General features: G+C 57.4%; 1 protein-coding gene across 4 annotated transcripts in view; it reads right to left on the minus strand.

The window, feature by feature from the left end:
• CAMK2D (calcium/calmodulin dependent protein kinase II delta) overlaps positions 1-15041 on the minus strand; it is a 156155-nt gene that overhangs the window by 15174 nt on the left and 125940 nt on the right. Inside the window, exons 10-16 of one of the 4 annotated variants that reach the window (XM_028130216.2) lie at positions 13629-13751; positions 12881-12964; positions 12473-12515; positions 9547-9584; positions 6109-6129; positions 4421-4462; positions 2089-2137 (exon numbers count right to left, since the gene is read on the minus strand). In XM_028130216.2, coding sequence (XP_027986017.1) covers positions 2089-2137; positions 4421-4462; positions 6109-6129; positions 9547-9584; positions 12473-12515; positions 12881-12964; positions 13629-13751 — 400 coding nt within the window. Of the gene's footprint in view, positions 1-2088; positions 2138-4420; positions 4463-6069; positions 6130-9546; positions 9585-12472; positions 12516-12880; positions 12965-13628; positions 13752-15041 lie in introns of all 4 variants that reach the window. The other 3 variants (XM_008154894.3, XM_028130217.2, XM_028130220.2) reach the window with 3 other exon arrangements.

The raw sequence follows: 15041 nt of genomic DNA on the forward strand, positions 1-15041 counted from the left end.
ACAGGAGTGTTGAAGACACGAAGTCGTACCGCATCCTGTTAGACTCACTCGTCTGTGAGGCGCAGGAACACGGGTGCAGGAGAGCAGAGACCCGACACCGGGGGCAGTGCAGCTGGACAGACGCCGTGCGCAGCACAGACAGGACAGGAGGGGAGGGGACGGAGGCACGTGTCTCGGAGGTGTCAGCGTGAACTGGCGTTCGGGATGTAAACTACAACCTAAGCAACATGGCATTGTTTTACAGAGTTTTTATATTTGTTTTTAAAGAAAACACAACTGAAGTCCGAGAGTGGTCAACCTCAGCACAGCGCTTCCATCTCCTGCTCTGCTCCGAAGGTCACACCGCCACCAGAGGCACCTGCCCTCGAGGACCAGCCCCGGCCAGGGCGCCGCCACGCAGTCTGCCTGTTGTGCCAAACACGATGCGACTCTGTCACGAGGGCAAACCCTGCTCCACAGCCCCGGCCAGGGGAGCTGCCCCCATTGCCACTGGAGCAAGGAGAGGAGCCGCCTCCTCCACCATCCAGGGCAGACAGCGCTGCAGGAACTGTCCTGACAGGTGGCACTCCTGGGGAGGGGCCCCCCAGGTGAGCCTCACAGCCTCTCCCGGCTGCTCCACAACCAGCACACAGTAGGTGCTCAACAGTCTTCTCTAAAAACTGGAGTGCACCCCAGAATTCCACACGGTGCTGTCTTGTTAGGAACTGCACATCCTGAGCGCCACGGAAACCTTGCAGAATGGCTCACAGAGGACTGTTTCAACGGACGTGTCCGTTACTCCTTGTTTTAGAATTATCTGGACACCACGGTCATTCTCACGCAGCACCGTCTTGTCTCTTCCAGACTTGCTCACGGGCAGGAAGCGTGGCTGCTCTCCGCACGGCGCAGCTGCAGGCCCCACAGGACAAGGGCTGCACGGGACGGACAATGGAGATACTGCTGCTCCAGATCCAACGGTGAAATCTCTCTTCCAGGGGCCCCGCTGCTGAGCGCCTTGCCTCAGCCACGCCCCTCTGCTTCCTGCAACACCTTGGGTCTCCAGGACACGGGTCTGGCAGTGAGACCTGTAACCCGGAGAGGGGGCTGGCGAGGCACAGGGCTGAGACTCACTTTTACTCCTCTCACCTCAACTGCTCCTGCGCAAATCCAAGGGCTACAGCGGGAGCCTGTCCGCGGGGAAGGCCGCCGCCCTGATGCCTCAGCGATGCCACCTCTGGCACCCCAGCCCCCGGTTCGCCATCAGGAAAGCGACCTCTCCGGGAAGGTTAAACCAAGTGATGCCCGCTCCCCTGGGGTTACACTCCTCCTGTCACACTTCTGCTCGGAACACCCCACTGTTACCACGGTGCCCGGGACCCGCTTGCAGACACTGGCCTGTGGAAACGGCAGTTACGGAGACTGAATTACAAAACGAGAACACAAACGCAAACCAGGTTACCCAGGGGAATGCTCTAAGACAGCCATGGACCAGAGAGCAGGGCGACGGCGGCTGATTCCGGGGTGCACATGCGTGAGATGGTGCGCAGGTGTGGCGAAGACACCTGCTCAGCTACGGAACCTGGGCAGCTGCCCCTGCGGAGTCAAGACGACGTCGCGAAGGACAGGAAGCCCCGCATGAGAAGGCCACCAGAGGCAAATCCCACCGACGCCCATTCCACACCCCCGACGTCATCGTCAGAGCCTCCTTGCCTAGAAATGGTTTCCTGGGAGGTTTCCTGGGTGCACGCAATACATGCACATGTGTGTTTCCTTTTGCTGGTCCAGTCACAACTTGGCATGACGTTTCTAAACTGTCACTATGAGTTTAACATCGCCACAATGTGCTACAGTATGAAAAACGAAAGAATACAGCGTGGGAAAACCTGACAAAATCTGTTGTCTACAGTATGAAAAACGAAAGAATACAGCGTGGGAAAACCTGACAAAATCTGTACATGTAATCACACCTCTAACAGAACACTAACACAGAGGAGGTTATTTCTGTGTCTTCGCACAGGCCCGTTCCTAACAGCGTGGTTATTGAAACGAACGTGTTTTCTGACACACACGGAGCTCGGAGTGGGGCGCCCACCCCTGGCTTCCTCATACCTTTCACATCTTCATCCTCGATCGTCGTGTTGGAACTCTCCGTGGACTCCTGCGGAGAGGAAAACACACACGTTGCAAACAATGAACAGCCTGGCTTATTTTCTTCCTAGGAAACTGGCGAGTGATGCTCACGTCATGCAAACCCCTCAGCAGGCGTGTGCATATCTGACATGCAAACGGACAGACACATCCTATGGCGTTCACAGAAATGAAATGCCGAACGCTGCAAACACTGGGAAGGGCGCACCTGCGGCCTCACCTCGGAGCAGCACGAGCGGCGATGCGCGCACACAGCCCAAGGCCGTGCCTTTCAGGACTGAGGACCGTCGGGCACAGTGCCCCGGGGGCTCTTTCTATGTGTCTGTGAGAACCTGGCTCTAGTAGCCTAACGAGCCGGAACCTACAACAGAACAACTGTGTTCTCCATCTAGTCAGGAAGCAGCCCACGAGCACAGCCGCACCGCCTGGCCTGCCGTGGTCTCGGCCTGCAGGGAGCGAGCCTCGGGCCAGGAGGGAGGAGGCACTGAGAGGCGCACGTGCTTCCAGGAGCGTCCGCGCGGGCAGCACCGGGTGACAGCGAGTCACTGACTGAGGACAGTTAGGTTCTCTCACCTCTGAGGCGGCACTGGCTGTCATGACAACGAAAGACAGAGCTGCTCTGTGAGCCCCCAGTGCAGCCGAGCTGGGGAGCACACCCGGGGGCCCATGCCCTCCCGAGGCCACTCCTCACAGTGTCTGACACACTTTCCGTCAAGGCAGTTCCAGCGAAGAAACTCACATTCCTAAGACCCAACTTTCTACTCCAATGACTGAAGGCCAGAAACAGAACAACTGGACGCCAACTTCCACTCAGCAGCTGTGTGCTCAGGGACGAAGAACGGCTTTTGCAAACACCAGCCAGCGTCCCTTTAGAGATTCAATATTCAAAAAAGTGATCCACTTACACAACGATCACAGCGAGTATGGGAACCAAAGGGACAGGCCCATCAGCTGTGCAGGATCTCCGTCCCCCCAGAGCCAGGGTCTTCCTGCCCTGGGCCTGGCCTGGCGCACCCTTCAGCTCGCGAGGAGGTGCAGGCACCCACACACAGAAGTCCGCAGAGCCAGGCAGCCAGGCAGCAGCCCCACCCGCAGAGCCACCGAGCGGCCCAGGCCGTGCACCTGGCCTTGCCTGGCTGACGACCCTGCAAACCTTGGGCTCGCGTGGGACACTCCTCAGTAGCTCCAGGTGTTGGGACCCAGGGCAGCGACTTCCCACCCGCGCGCCACAAGGATGTTGAAAACATGCGACGCCTGGCTGTTCAGCCAGGGGCATGGACTGCTCTCCCCTTAGACTGTGAAACAAAATGACAACAGCCAGCACGACAGCCGGCGGTGAGGGAATCCAAACACTGTGCGCGCACATTTATAACCAGCGTAGGTGCCAAGAGATGGAAAAGGTGGGAAATCGCTGCCTTAGACCATTTTAAGTGTCATGACTACAAATGTGCCTCCTAACAGAGAATGAAGCGCATTATGGTTTTTACGCTAATGATTTTGATAGTGACTCACTCGATGTTAAACCAGAGATAGTGTGTTCTGACTGCAATGTTGCTGCTAACAGTGAGCAGACAGACCAGGCCTCGCCTGTGGAAGTGAGAGGAAGCGCTGCTCCCTCCGCAGAAACACGGCCGTGCGTGAGGATGCTAGCTGGTCCCAGCGCATGCTCAGAAAGTCTCCTTCCCCAGGCGTGCACACAGCCCGCCACGCAGCGAGGACGCTGTGCGGACGGACACGCACAGGCTCCTCTCAGCACAACCAGTCACACGTCTGCTGCTGACATGCATGTATTTCCACAAAAACATGTTTCCCAAGTGAACTCCCTTATTCTCTGCAAACTCATGCCAAACAACAAAAGCACCACCAACCGGGAATTCAAAGAAAAACCCCTATAACAACAGAATAAATGAACTCAAAGCAACGTTAAACCTGAACCCAAGCTCTGAAGACAGAGGAATGACACAGCAAGAAATTCTAACTTCCATGCAGACACAGGTCAGTGCAATGAGACAGGCGGGGAGGAGGGCGGGGGCGGCGGAAAGAGCGACGGACTCGCGGAGGACACAGTCGTCTGGACAGAAGGACGCTGCTGACGGACTTAGTGACTAACGGCACCCGCGTCTCTCAGGGTGTCATTCTTTGCCTGTTCTGAGAGAGGGTGCAGCACTCGGTCCGTCGGGCCACAGGAAGCGTGGTGGGCGCGGGCGGGCTACCCCCATCCGGCAGCTAAGCCGCTTTGTGCGGGATGAGGTGTGTGATGGGAGCACGAGGCCGCCCTGCCCTCTCTGCGTACCTTGTTTCCATCAGGGCTGTGGATCACAGTGGTTTGGGGTTCCTGAGTGAGAGCAAAATGGAGAGAGAGCAGTTCGCATGGTAAGTATACTCTGGCGGTGCAGGAGCGCTGAGCCAGCCCGCAGCACCCCGGGGCAGCGGAAGCGATGGAGCTACGGCAGGGCTGCAGAGGCAGGGCTGAATGGAAGGCCTCCGGGGCCTGGGCCTGGCCCGGCAGCAGCGTGCAAAGGCCTGACTCATCGGCACACAGACCGGCTCTGACGCGGGAGACCTCAGAGGCAGCCACTGTCCAGCCCGCACCAGGCCCTCTCCGGCACGAGGCCTGCCCACGTCTGCCCCGCGCTGGCCAAGGGCGCCGGCCGCCGGGACTCTGAGGACGTACAGTTCTCTCTGAAGATACTTTCCAGCTGCAGTGTTTTCAGGATGATTATGGTGCTGACAATATAGTTAATACACAAATACATGCCCTTGGAAAATCTCCATTGGACTACACTTAAAAAAGTACTATCGTAAAGAACATATTTCAAATGTCCGTGAAAAATTCTAAGGGACACTAAAAAGGTTTATTTAAAGGGTTCTTTCTAGAACTAACCATAAAATCATAGTAATTTGAGACACAAGGCTGTTGAGTCCTGTGTTAGTTCATTAACACATTAACTCTTCTGCTTTATGGACTACATGTAACATGTGCACAGAGGCGTGCTTCACTGTAAATCCAGCTTTCTCCATAAGGGAAGTAGTGCTTACACTCTCCCTCTTTTAAAATGGGATTGTTTTTCCTGTTGCTTCTGACCAGAAAGGGGAGACACGTTCCCAAGTGGAGACCAGTCAGCGCCATGTGGACGGCGCCTGGTCAGCGGGAGTCCCTGCCGTGCGCGCCCTCCCTGGCTGCAGGGAGCCTCGGAGCCCCTGTGGCCGCCCTCTCCCTGCGGGACCTTTCCGTGCACTGAGGTCAGGGAGGGAACCCGCCATCTCCACCTGTCCGTCCTTTAAATGTACTAGTAAGTGGAGTACATTTGGATTCATTTTAAATAGCACAGAGGACAGTAAAAAATGAGGAACATTTCTGAAAATCATCAGCCCAAACAGGAAACAGTTCGGGGGGATGGTGTGGAACTCAGAGCACTGCACTCGTTTCCAAGTCGCACTGCTGGGAAGTGCTGACTGCGGGGCAGAATGGGCAGGCCGGGCTGTGCCGTAGGCGTCCTTCTCTGGGTTGGAGTGAAAGTGACCTTTCAGTGACAGTCGACAAAGCGCAGACTGGAAATCCAGCGCCTCTTCATCTGGCAGGGGAGGCCGCCACGCCGCCGTCTGCAGCCAGCGGCCCTGCCCTGCGCTGGGCTCCAGCGCTGCCTCTGAGCCTCCAGCAGCCACGCCGCGAGCAGCGAAGCGCATTCTCCTGCCCGTGGGCACATGCAAATGTCACTGCGAGACACAGCGGCCACGCTCAGCCATGGAATGAAGGCGTCACGTTAGCCACACGCTGCCTGACAACCACCTTAACAAAAAGAAAAGGAAACAATGAACGTGCCCGTATCTCAGAAAGCAAAACCAAAACCAACACCCAAGCCCAACACAACGCGTGTACACGTCTGCACACAGCACACGAGAGCCACGGCAGAGCGGTGAGCACGCAGGGCGTCGCTGTACCAGCGCCGGGGCGGGGGCGTTCTCTTCGGGGCTAGTTACCACGTTGGCTCTGCTGTTTATCTGTGGGTCGCAGAAAACAGAGAGAGACGCCTTAGAGCCCGGTAGCAAAGGCTCTCCCTGCAGCGTCTACGTGCCGATACCGACACGGGAATAAAGGGGGTTGCCGCAGCGTGGAAGACGCTGGTGACGCAGGAGAGGAGCCCAGCCTTGTCCCTGATGGTCCCCGCAGGCTGGGCCCAGACCCGGCTGCTCTGGCTGTGCCCGCGGCGGACAGAGCAGGCGCGTGTGAGTGCCTCATCCATGCTCTCCATGCGGCACTGCCGCGGGCTCCGGCTCACTCACTCTGGGGCCAAGCTCGCCACCGACCACCGTCCTGAGCCCCCATCCCTTTGCTCCAATAAAACTCATGTGATGAAACCCAGGCTTTACAACACATTTCTGACAATGAGAAGTCTGGGTCTCCTTCATAAACGACGTCTTCATCACAAACGGGCAACTGCACTCTCCCGACTGTAACATCCTCCCCTCTTCACAGGGAGAGGAGGGAGGACTCCCTGGGACAGCGGGCCTGCTCCCTCCACGCCCACCTGCAGCGGCCGCTGTCCCCGCGGGAGGCACGGAGCGCCACCATCAGGGCTGCAGCCGCCAGGAAGGCCTGCGGACAGAGGCACGTGAGGCTGCAGCTGAGCTTGGACCTAAACGGCCACAGACTAAGGTTGCAATCGGCAGTCACGTAAACTCTCACCTAAACTCCCACCTGACAACTTAGTGTGGCTCATTTCCTCGCACTACATTCTCTACGCGTCTTCTTTCCACGTTACCCCACAGGAGCGCCCCCCACAGTGCCGTCTAAACGCACACAAGGCGCGAAGACAAGCAGCGCTGCAGAGGAGGATGCTGAGCAGCTACCAGCTGTCACACCAGGCACTGGGTGGGCTTCCTGGGAAGCCGCCCGCCGTTACACCAGAGATCACGCCGCATCCAGCTCCGAGGAAGATGGGGGTTCAACACGGACCCAGGTCCATACGTGTCTTCTCTAGCCGTCACACCTGCGTGCCCAGCGGGCGGGTGGGACCTGCTGGGGACACGGGGGAGCGGAGCCGGGCCTCGCTGGAGAAGCTTGAGACATCGGTCTGTCTTTGGCAGATAGTTTGTTGGGAACTTTTCTTTCAATAGAAGGGCACAGAATTTAACATGAATGTTGTGCAACATCTCGAAAGAGACCCGAGGAGATGGGGTCCCCTGAAGACGGCGCACAGAATGCCCAGCAAGGGGCAGGCACCCCCAGCAGTGCCGCTCCTGGGAGCTGTGCCGGCCACGCAGCCCTCTGCCTTCCCCGGACAGAGGGCTCGGTGCACGTGGGTGCCCAGAACCGGTTCATCTTAGTGCCGATGTCCCCCACGCACACCTCTGCACAGACGGCACGCTGCGCACACAGCACACACGCCACCTCCTCCCCATCTCGCGTCCTGGGTCAGGCACGGCCAGAGTATCGACTGCGTTTAAAAAGTCTCTGTCGTGGTGGATCAGCCGATGAGGTTTCACTACAGGAAACCTTTGAAGGTAAGTGTGATAATGACTAGCTGAAAACAAGAGGAGAATTTCTGAGTCACGCTGGAGGCCCGCCTTGTGGAGGGTCCCGCTCCAGGCGGGGGCCGCAGTGCCCGTGAGCCGATGGGAGCCCTGATTGTCGGGAAATGCAGCCCTTTCACGTGGAAGCCCAGTATTTTCCTCTTAAAAGAGCCACATCAAATCAGACATTTAAAGCTGCACCGAGTTATCCTCTGAGGCACAGCCAAGATACTCCTATTTCTCGGGTGGTCATTTACTCCTTCCGGGTTCATAAACGTTTCCTCAGCCAGGACGGCCGCATGGTCCACCCTGCACTGTACGTGAACTCCGCGGGGTGTTACAGCGATCCGCACCGCAGTCACCCTATTTTAGCATCACAGTCGTCATTTAAAAATAATCCTAGTCTTGCCCTGGCTGGTGTGGCTCAGTGGATAGAGCGTTGGCCTGCGGACTGAAGGGTTCCCTTCGGTTCCCAGTCAGGGCACTTGCCTGGGTTGTGGGCTCAATCCCCAGTGTGGGGCGTGCAGGAGGCAGCCGATCAATGATTCTCTCTCATCAGTGATGTTTCTCTCTCTCTCTCCCTCTCCCTTCCTCTCTGAAATAAATAAAAATATAAAAAAAATAGAAAAGTAACAAGCATGCTAAGAATATTAAGAAAAAACAAACCTGTCTTTTTTACGATCAATAAACAGACAGCAGTTACCTCCCTCCTCCCGTCAGCTTCAGAGGAAGCTGGGCCTTGTCCCGGTGCAGACCCTTCGCAGCGCCCGGAGGGTTTGGGGCTGCGCCTGAAGCAGCCCCCTTCAGAGGTACCTAGCGTGGCCCTGCACTCCCCCAACTCGGTGGGCAGGGCTGTGTCCTGTCCTCACCGCCCTCTGAACTCGAGCTGGACCTCCTCCTCTGACCTGACTGGCCAGAGGCAAGGAAAGAGAGACGTGGCCGGGGAGTCTGTAAGTCTCGCAGCACAGAGCGCAGCATAATGCAGGCCTTAGGAGGAGCTGTGAGTCGCCTGAAGAAAAACACTCTGGAAGCGTTTCTACATGAGGAGCCGTGAGCGCCGAGTCTCTGAACCTACAGGGAAACGCGGAGAGTAAACCACGCGGGAGACGTGCGGCCACCACATTCCTCCCGTGCGGACGGGGAAGGCCGACGTCCATCGTGGCCTGGAGCTGAGGGGAGAGATGGGCCATGAGCAGAGGGAGGCGCAGTCCTCCTGGGCATGGGCAGGCAGGAGTGGCTGCCACGGCTCAGAGCCCGCCACAGGCGGTGAGGCAAGGATGGGCACGAGCACACGTGACTGGCCCTTTTCCATGTTACGCTTTCAAATGACTTTGGGTCAAGGTCAAACGGTAGGACAGTTAAGAGTTCCCACGAATGCTGCCGTGCTGGCGAGGCACGCGTGCGTCCGCCGCAGGAAGCGTGAAAGACATCGGGTAACACTGGAGGATCAACACGGTCCCAGCAGAGGAGGACCCGCGGAGCAAATGGAACCCGTGGAGTCAGTGGTGGGGTTTTGTTCAGAAGCCGCGAACGTGGCCATGACCTACTCTCTCCCAGAAAGCGTCTAACGTCTGTCCCGAACGTCCCCTGAGCTCCTCTGGGCCTGGCAGACCCTGGGAGGTGGCACTCGGCGCCCACGGCCGCAGGCCGCCCACTCCGCAGCCTCCAGGAACCCAGCACAAATCCTGGGACAGGTCTGGTTTCCACGATTTTCAGGTCACCACGACAATTGGAAATGGAGGAACAGAGAGGAATTGGACGCTCCGTTTCCATAGCAGCTCCTACGGCATAAGGGCTCGTCCCCGTGTGCGACAGTATGTTACACGGCAGCCTGCGTTCTGCTCGGGAACAAACCAACGAGCTGAGACGCGCGCTGCAGCGGGCACCAGGCAGCAGCAGACTCACCTTCACTCCGTCCGGCTTCTTCAGCAGACTCTTGGCCGCTGCAAAACGAGAGAGACCATGTTAGCCAGGCCTGCACAGGGGCCCGGCCCGGTGCCGAGACGGTCGCCGTCTCCCAGCACCGCTGAGCCACGCCACACGCCCAGCCGCGAGGCCCGCGAGCCCAGCTCCTGGGACGGACACACGGTCTGGCTCCAAGTCGCTTTAGAGCTCTCTGCACAGAAGCGAACATGTGGCCGGTCCTGCCACCGGGCCCGTCCCTGCCGGTGGAGGCCTCTGTGCGGTGTTCACGTCATGCCAGCCCTGCGCCTGAGTCCTGCTCCACAGGCCCAGACTCACTGGTGAAAATTTTCTCTGGCAAAATAACATCTTTTAAAAATATATAATTTTGAAATCAGATCATTTCACTTTTACAAAAATGTTAACAACTGTATTTAAAATAAAATGGTATATTATTGACCTACTTTAAACCCTTAGCATATATGTTTAAGAAGAGAAATTGTGTATTCTTCTCTACTTCAAAGTCAGAATAACAAGACTTCAAAGTCAAAAGCCATTTACACCAAAAAGTTAAAAATCACAAAACCTGAGGTCAGACATGAAACAAGATAAAACCTTCAATTCAACCAGAGAGCTCCCAAGGACGCGGTTCCACAGCAAGGTCGCCTCTCGCGGGCGCCAGCGCCCCTTCAGTTGCTGAGCCTCAGCACTGACGATGGGCACGCGGACACTCCACGCAGCAATGAGCGGCCAGGTGCTGAAGACAGGACAACGGGACGAAGCGCGCCGGCACGGGAACGGTCAGTGCGTGGCCGAGAACGTGGTGTCGGGAGTGAACCGCCTGGCTGTACCAGAATCGCATGCACACCCAATTCCCTGTCATCTCTTTTCCATGGGATGGTACTTTGGCAAAATTTTAAACTTATTTAAGACACAAAGCCTGATTTTATGTAGTCCTTAGCAACACGGCTCCGATTTACTAGTAACTGGGAGTGTGAGAAATCCTTGTCTTGGCGACAATACTACTCGCCTGGAGCTAAAGAGCAACAGGGAGCAAATCCTGGGCCTCCAGATGGGAGAGCAGCGTGTGGGTGGAAATGTGCTGCAGGCAGAGGGGACCCAGCGGGCAGAGGGGGCCCTGCGGACAGAGAGAGGACGGGACGGGCTGGGCCAGGACTGGTGGAAGGGACCCGGGCCTGTGTACTCGACTCACAATAGCACCTCCCACCTAAGGGAGAGAAGGAAACACGAAAGCAGTTCTACAGCCCGCTGTGCTTTGTAGGGCAGCTGGGCGAGGAGACAGAATAAAGAAAATACTCAATGGACACCGCGCCGGGCCTGCACTGGGACCCGCGAGGCCTCAGGTTACCAGCCGGCTCTGAAGTGAGGAGCAGAGCCTGCCTCCCACGCGGTCTCAGGAAGGACAGCACCCACACCTGGCCACGCGCCCGGTGCCTGAGGAGGAGGGGGCAGAAGAGGCCCGCAGGCCAGAGGAGGCTCAGGGCGCGTGCATTGTCAAAAGGCCCAATTATGGCCTAGAACGTGGTTAAGCCTTTAACAAAACACACAGCCTGTTCCGAATGTTTCCCCGAGCGAGTCTGCCATTCACAGCAGACTGCACAGACCTCCCTAACGCAGAGCGACTCGCTCCGATCGGGCCCCGGTGCGATACGGCACGGATTTATTTGAATACAGTGCACGTTAGGTGACCTTCACGAGAGGAACTGAGCTCCCCCCTAGATGGGCCACCGACATGAGCCAGTTGTTCACAAAGGAGGGCACTAACTGCAGAGTGACCCGCAGAGTAGACCGTTCTCACAGCTGACCCCAGGCCCGAGCTCCCGGCTGCTCTCACTGCTGCTGGCTTCCCTGCCGACCCGGGGCGACAGCCCCGTGCCCGCGGTGCCAGGCCGCGCGGAGCCGACCAGAGGGCGAGACCCTGGTAGTCCTGCTGATGCTGCAGACCCTCTCCCGAGCACAGTCGTTTGACAGTGGATCCAAGGGTCAAAGGCCAAACAGAAGATTGACTAAGAGCAGCTTCCTTGCTCTGCCGACCTCCTGTACTTCAGACTGACCAGCTGGTGCCAAAATCTGACTTGGAAACTAGGTCCTTTGAGATAATCTGTTAAGAAGGGGCCCCAAATGCAAGCATTTCTGCAGACAACAGACACTGCCCCACTCTGCAGGTGACTCTCGGGACTTTAAAGCACTGAGGTCCGCCCCCATCCTGCAGGATCCCGTGGGCAGCTGCTCTACCGAGCCAACACCCGCCAGCGGCTCCCGCCTGCACCCAGGGATACTGCTTTCGGGAGGAGGCAGGCCTCGGAGAGCCGGTTCCTCAGTGTGGTCTTGAAGATCTTGCTTACGGCAATTCCCTAGGGCAGTGGTCGGCAAACTCCTTAGTCAACAGAGCCAAACATCAATAGGACAACGATTGAAATTTCTTTTGAGAGCCAAATTTTTTAAACTTAAACTTCTTCTAACGCCACTTCTTCAAAATAGACTCGCCCAGGCCGTGGTATTTTGTGGAAGAGCCACACTCAAGGGGCCAAAGAGCCGCATGTGGCTCCCGAGCCGCAGTTTGCCGACCACGGGCCTATGGAATGTGATACCAACTCCTTCATTGTGAACTTTATGGATCATCAACTGACGTATCCGAGGTGCAGGTGCTGAGCCAGGACGACAGGGACACATGCAGGGTCGGCAGCATAGGCTGCTGGGTGGTGGGGCGGCTGCACCCTTTGGGGGGGGCTCACCTGCCTGAACCCCAACACACCACAGTGTGGGGAGCCTGTGGGCCCATGAGGTTGAGTCCACGCCACATCACCATCCCCAAATAACAGCGTGTTCCTAATTATTATTATTTTTCAATTCCAAAGAGACAACTGAAGAGGATAACGGAAGACAGGACCAGGTCCTCCCCACGCACCTGAGAAGTTCCTTGTGGCCAGCATGGTGGTCAGGATGGCGCCCTGCCAGGGAGAGAAGACAGGTAAATGGCGCTCTACAACCTCTGACCCAACACACAGGCCCGACGGCCTCCCAGCCCGACTGGTCGGGGCGATGGCCAGTTAGTCCCTGTCGGCTTCCCGGGCAGCAGGCTCTGGGCCGAGGCCGTGTGCGCGGCACACCAGGCTCCCGACAGCCGCTGCCTCGGCCAGGAGGGGCAGGCACACGCGGTCACAGCCCTAGTGCCCCACCATGGTCCCTTCCCACGTGCCCCCAGCGCCCCAAAACCCTGAGACAAGTCCCGAGGGGGACCCGCAGCACTCTGCTCAGGTCAGAGCCCCTCCCCCAAAACTCCCCCCCGGCTGGCCCCCAGGAGTGCCCCTCTCACCTTGAGCTTCCTCCGTGCGTTGAACTTCTTCAGGCAGTCCACCGTCTCCTGCCTGTGCATCATGGAGGCCACCGTGGAGCGTTGCTGTGGGAGGGAGAGACGTCACCCAGGGCTCCCACTGAGCACCCCACCACCTGGCCAGGCCCCACACTCGCCACACGCACGCCAGCTGTGTGCACGAGCCAGCCCCTCCTGTTAACTCCCTTCAACACAAGGCTCATCGGACCCCCACAGGCCTGCCTCTCCTTGACTCAGCAACGCAGTTAGCACCCTGACGTGTGACCCACATCCCTAGGCATGACAGCAATCCACCCGCAGCACTCAGGCTGTGTTCTCGGCACGTGGACAGCTCTGCCCGGCCTCTGGCGGCCGCTCTCCTGCGTGGACCTCTCAGCTGCAGGTCTGGCGTCCCCTAAAGCTGCCTACCATCCCCTCATGGACTTGGGCCCCTCCTTCCTAGGGTGTAGTGAGGCCTGGTGTCATTTCCTAACTCCCACTCGTGAATATACTAGTAATGGGGAGGTGGATGCTCGCCCCATGTGACAGTAGGCAATGTGGATTTGGCCATGTATGTAAACCAGATTCTGCTACCCAAAATGCGTTTTTAGCCATGAAATTAACTTCCTTAAATACCTGGAGACAAAATTCAATCCCTCATCTCCTCTTTTCCTGCAAAAAGTACTTTAAGCCCCTGAGAACTAAGGCAGCCCTTTCCTTCCAGCCACCGGGCGGGCGGGGGCCCACTCACGCAGATCCACGGGTGCTTCAGCGCCTCGGACGCGGTGATGCGCTTGGCGGGGTTGATGGTCAGCATCCGGTTGATGAGGTCTTTGGCTTCGGGAGTCACTGTGTCCCACTCTGGTGATGGAAACTTCAAGGCATAAACTCAGAGTTAGCAGCAGATCCCTCCATGGAACAGGCAGCAGCAAATGCAGAATCATTCCCGCAGGCAGTGGCTTCCCCTCGAGTCACAATGTCTGAGCGGAATCGCCAGAGAAGCTGACCGAGATGGGAGCTGCCCGGGCACCGAGCTACACCCTCTCTCAGAGAAGAGCGCTCTGGGGCACACACAGATGCACGTTACATCTGGTCCATACATCCGCAAGCTTACGCAATTCTGAGAATCTGTTAGTCCTCTCATAGGAGCTTCGCTTTGATCTGGAAATGAAATTCTATGCAATCCTCCTAATTATTTACAAAAATCACTAACGCATAGAGCGGAGAGCTGCCCTAGGCACCGACGCCCTCGTGCCGCTGTGCTGTGCCGGTCCCGGGGCCCCTCCCGGCCCGAGCAGCGACAGCAGGCCAGCCTGCCGGCACGTCCAGCCTGCGTGGGCCACAAGCCTCGGCCTGCATGCCAGCCCTTCCGAAGGCTGGCCCCTCGCCAGGAACCTCCCCAGAGCCGGTCCTGGAAGGATCGCCTCCCTGACTTCCCTCAGGAATCGCTTCACCAGGGACTTCACAGCGAAGCATTTACCCTGTTTCTTCAAGTGAAATTTTTGTTGACAGTTATGCAACCTCATTCACATAATTAGCACATTCAGCAAAAATACTCTCAGTGAAGGGTTAAGAGTTTACATCCTGCCTGGCCAGCGTGGCTCATTGGCTGAGCGTTGATCTATGAACCAGGAGGTCACGGTTCGATTCCCAGTCAGGGCACATGCCCGGGTTGTGGGCTTGATCCCCAGTGCGGGGCATGCAGGAGGCAGCCGATCAATGATTCTCTCTCATCACTGATGTTTCTATCCCACCCTCTCCTTTCCTCTCTGAAATCAATAAAAACATATTAAAAAGAAAGAAAGAAAGGAAACCAGATGTGGCCGTATTCTTCCGATTCGGAACTAGTCCACGGGTGTGGGTGCACACACCAACTTCTCATCGTCTCAGCCTTCCCAGTGCCTTTCACTGCGCAGCCCTTCTTCGAAGGGAAGCCTGCCGGGCCCAGGCGGCACCGAGCCCGGGAGAGGCGCGGGAGGGGGCGGTGTGCCCGAGCCCCTGCCGACCGTGCCGTAGGGCGGAAGGCGATGGCAGGCACTGGGGACTGCATTAAAACCAACAGGTGGGGTCCTTTCTAAAGCAAACATGTTTCCATCTTTAGGTGTTAAAATGCACCGAGAGCAAACATTTTGACAAGATGTCCTTCCTCAGAGACTTGGAGCTA

This window comes from Eptesicus fuscus, chromosome 6 (genome assembly GCF_027574615.1).
Source record: "Eptesicus fuscus isolate TK198812 chromosome 6, DD_ASM_mEF_20220401, whole genome shotgun sequence".
Classification (NCBI taxonomy): domain Eukaryota; kingdom Metazoa; phylum Chordata; class Mammalia; order Chiroptera; family Vespertilionidae; genus Eptesicus; species Eptesicus fuscus.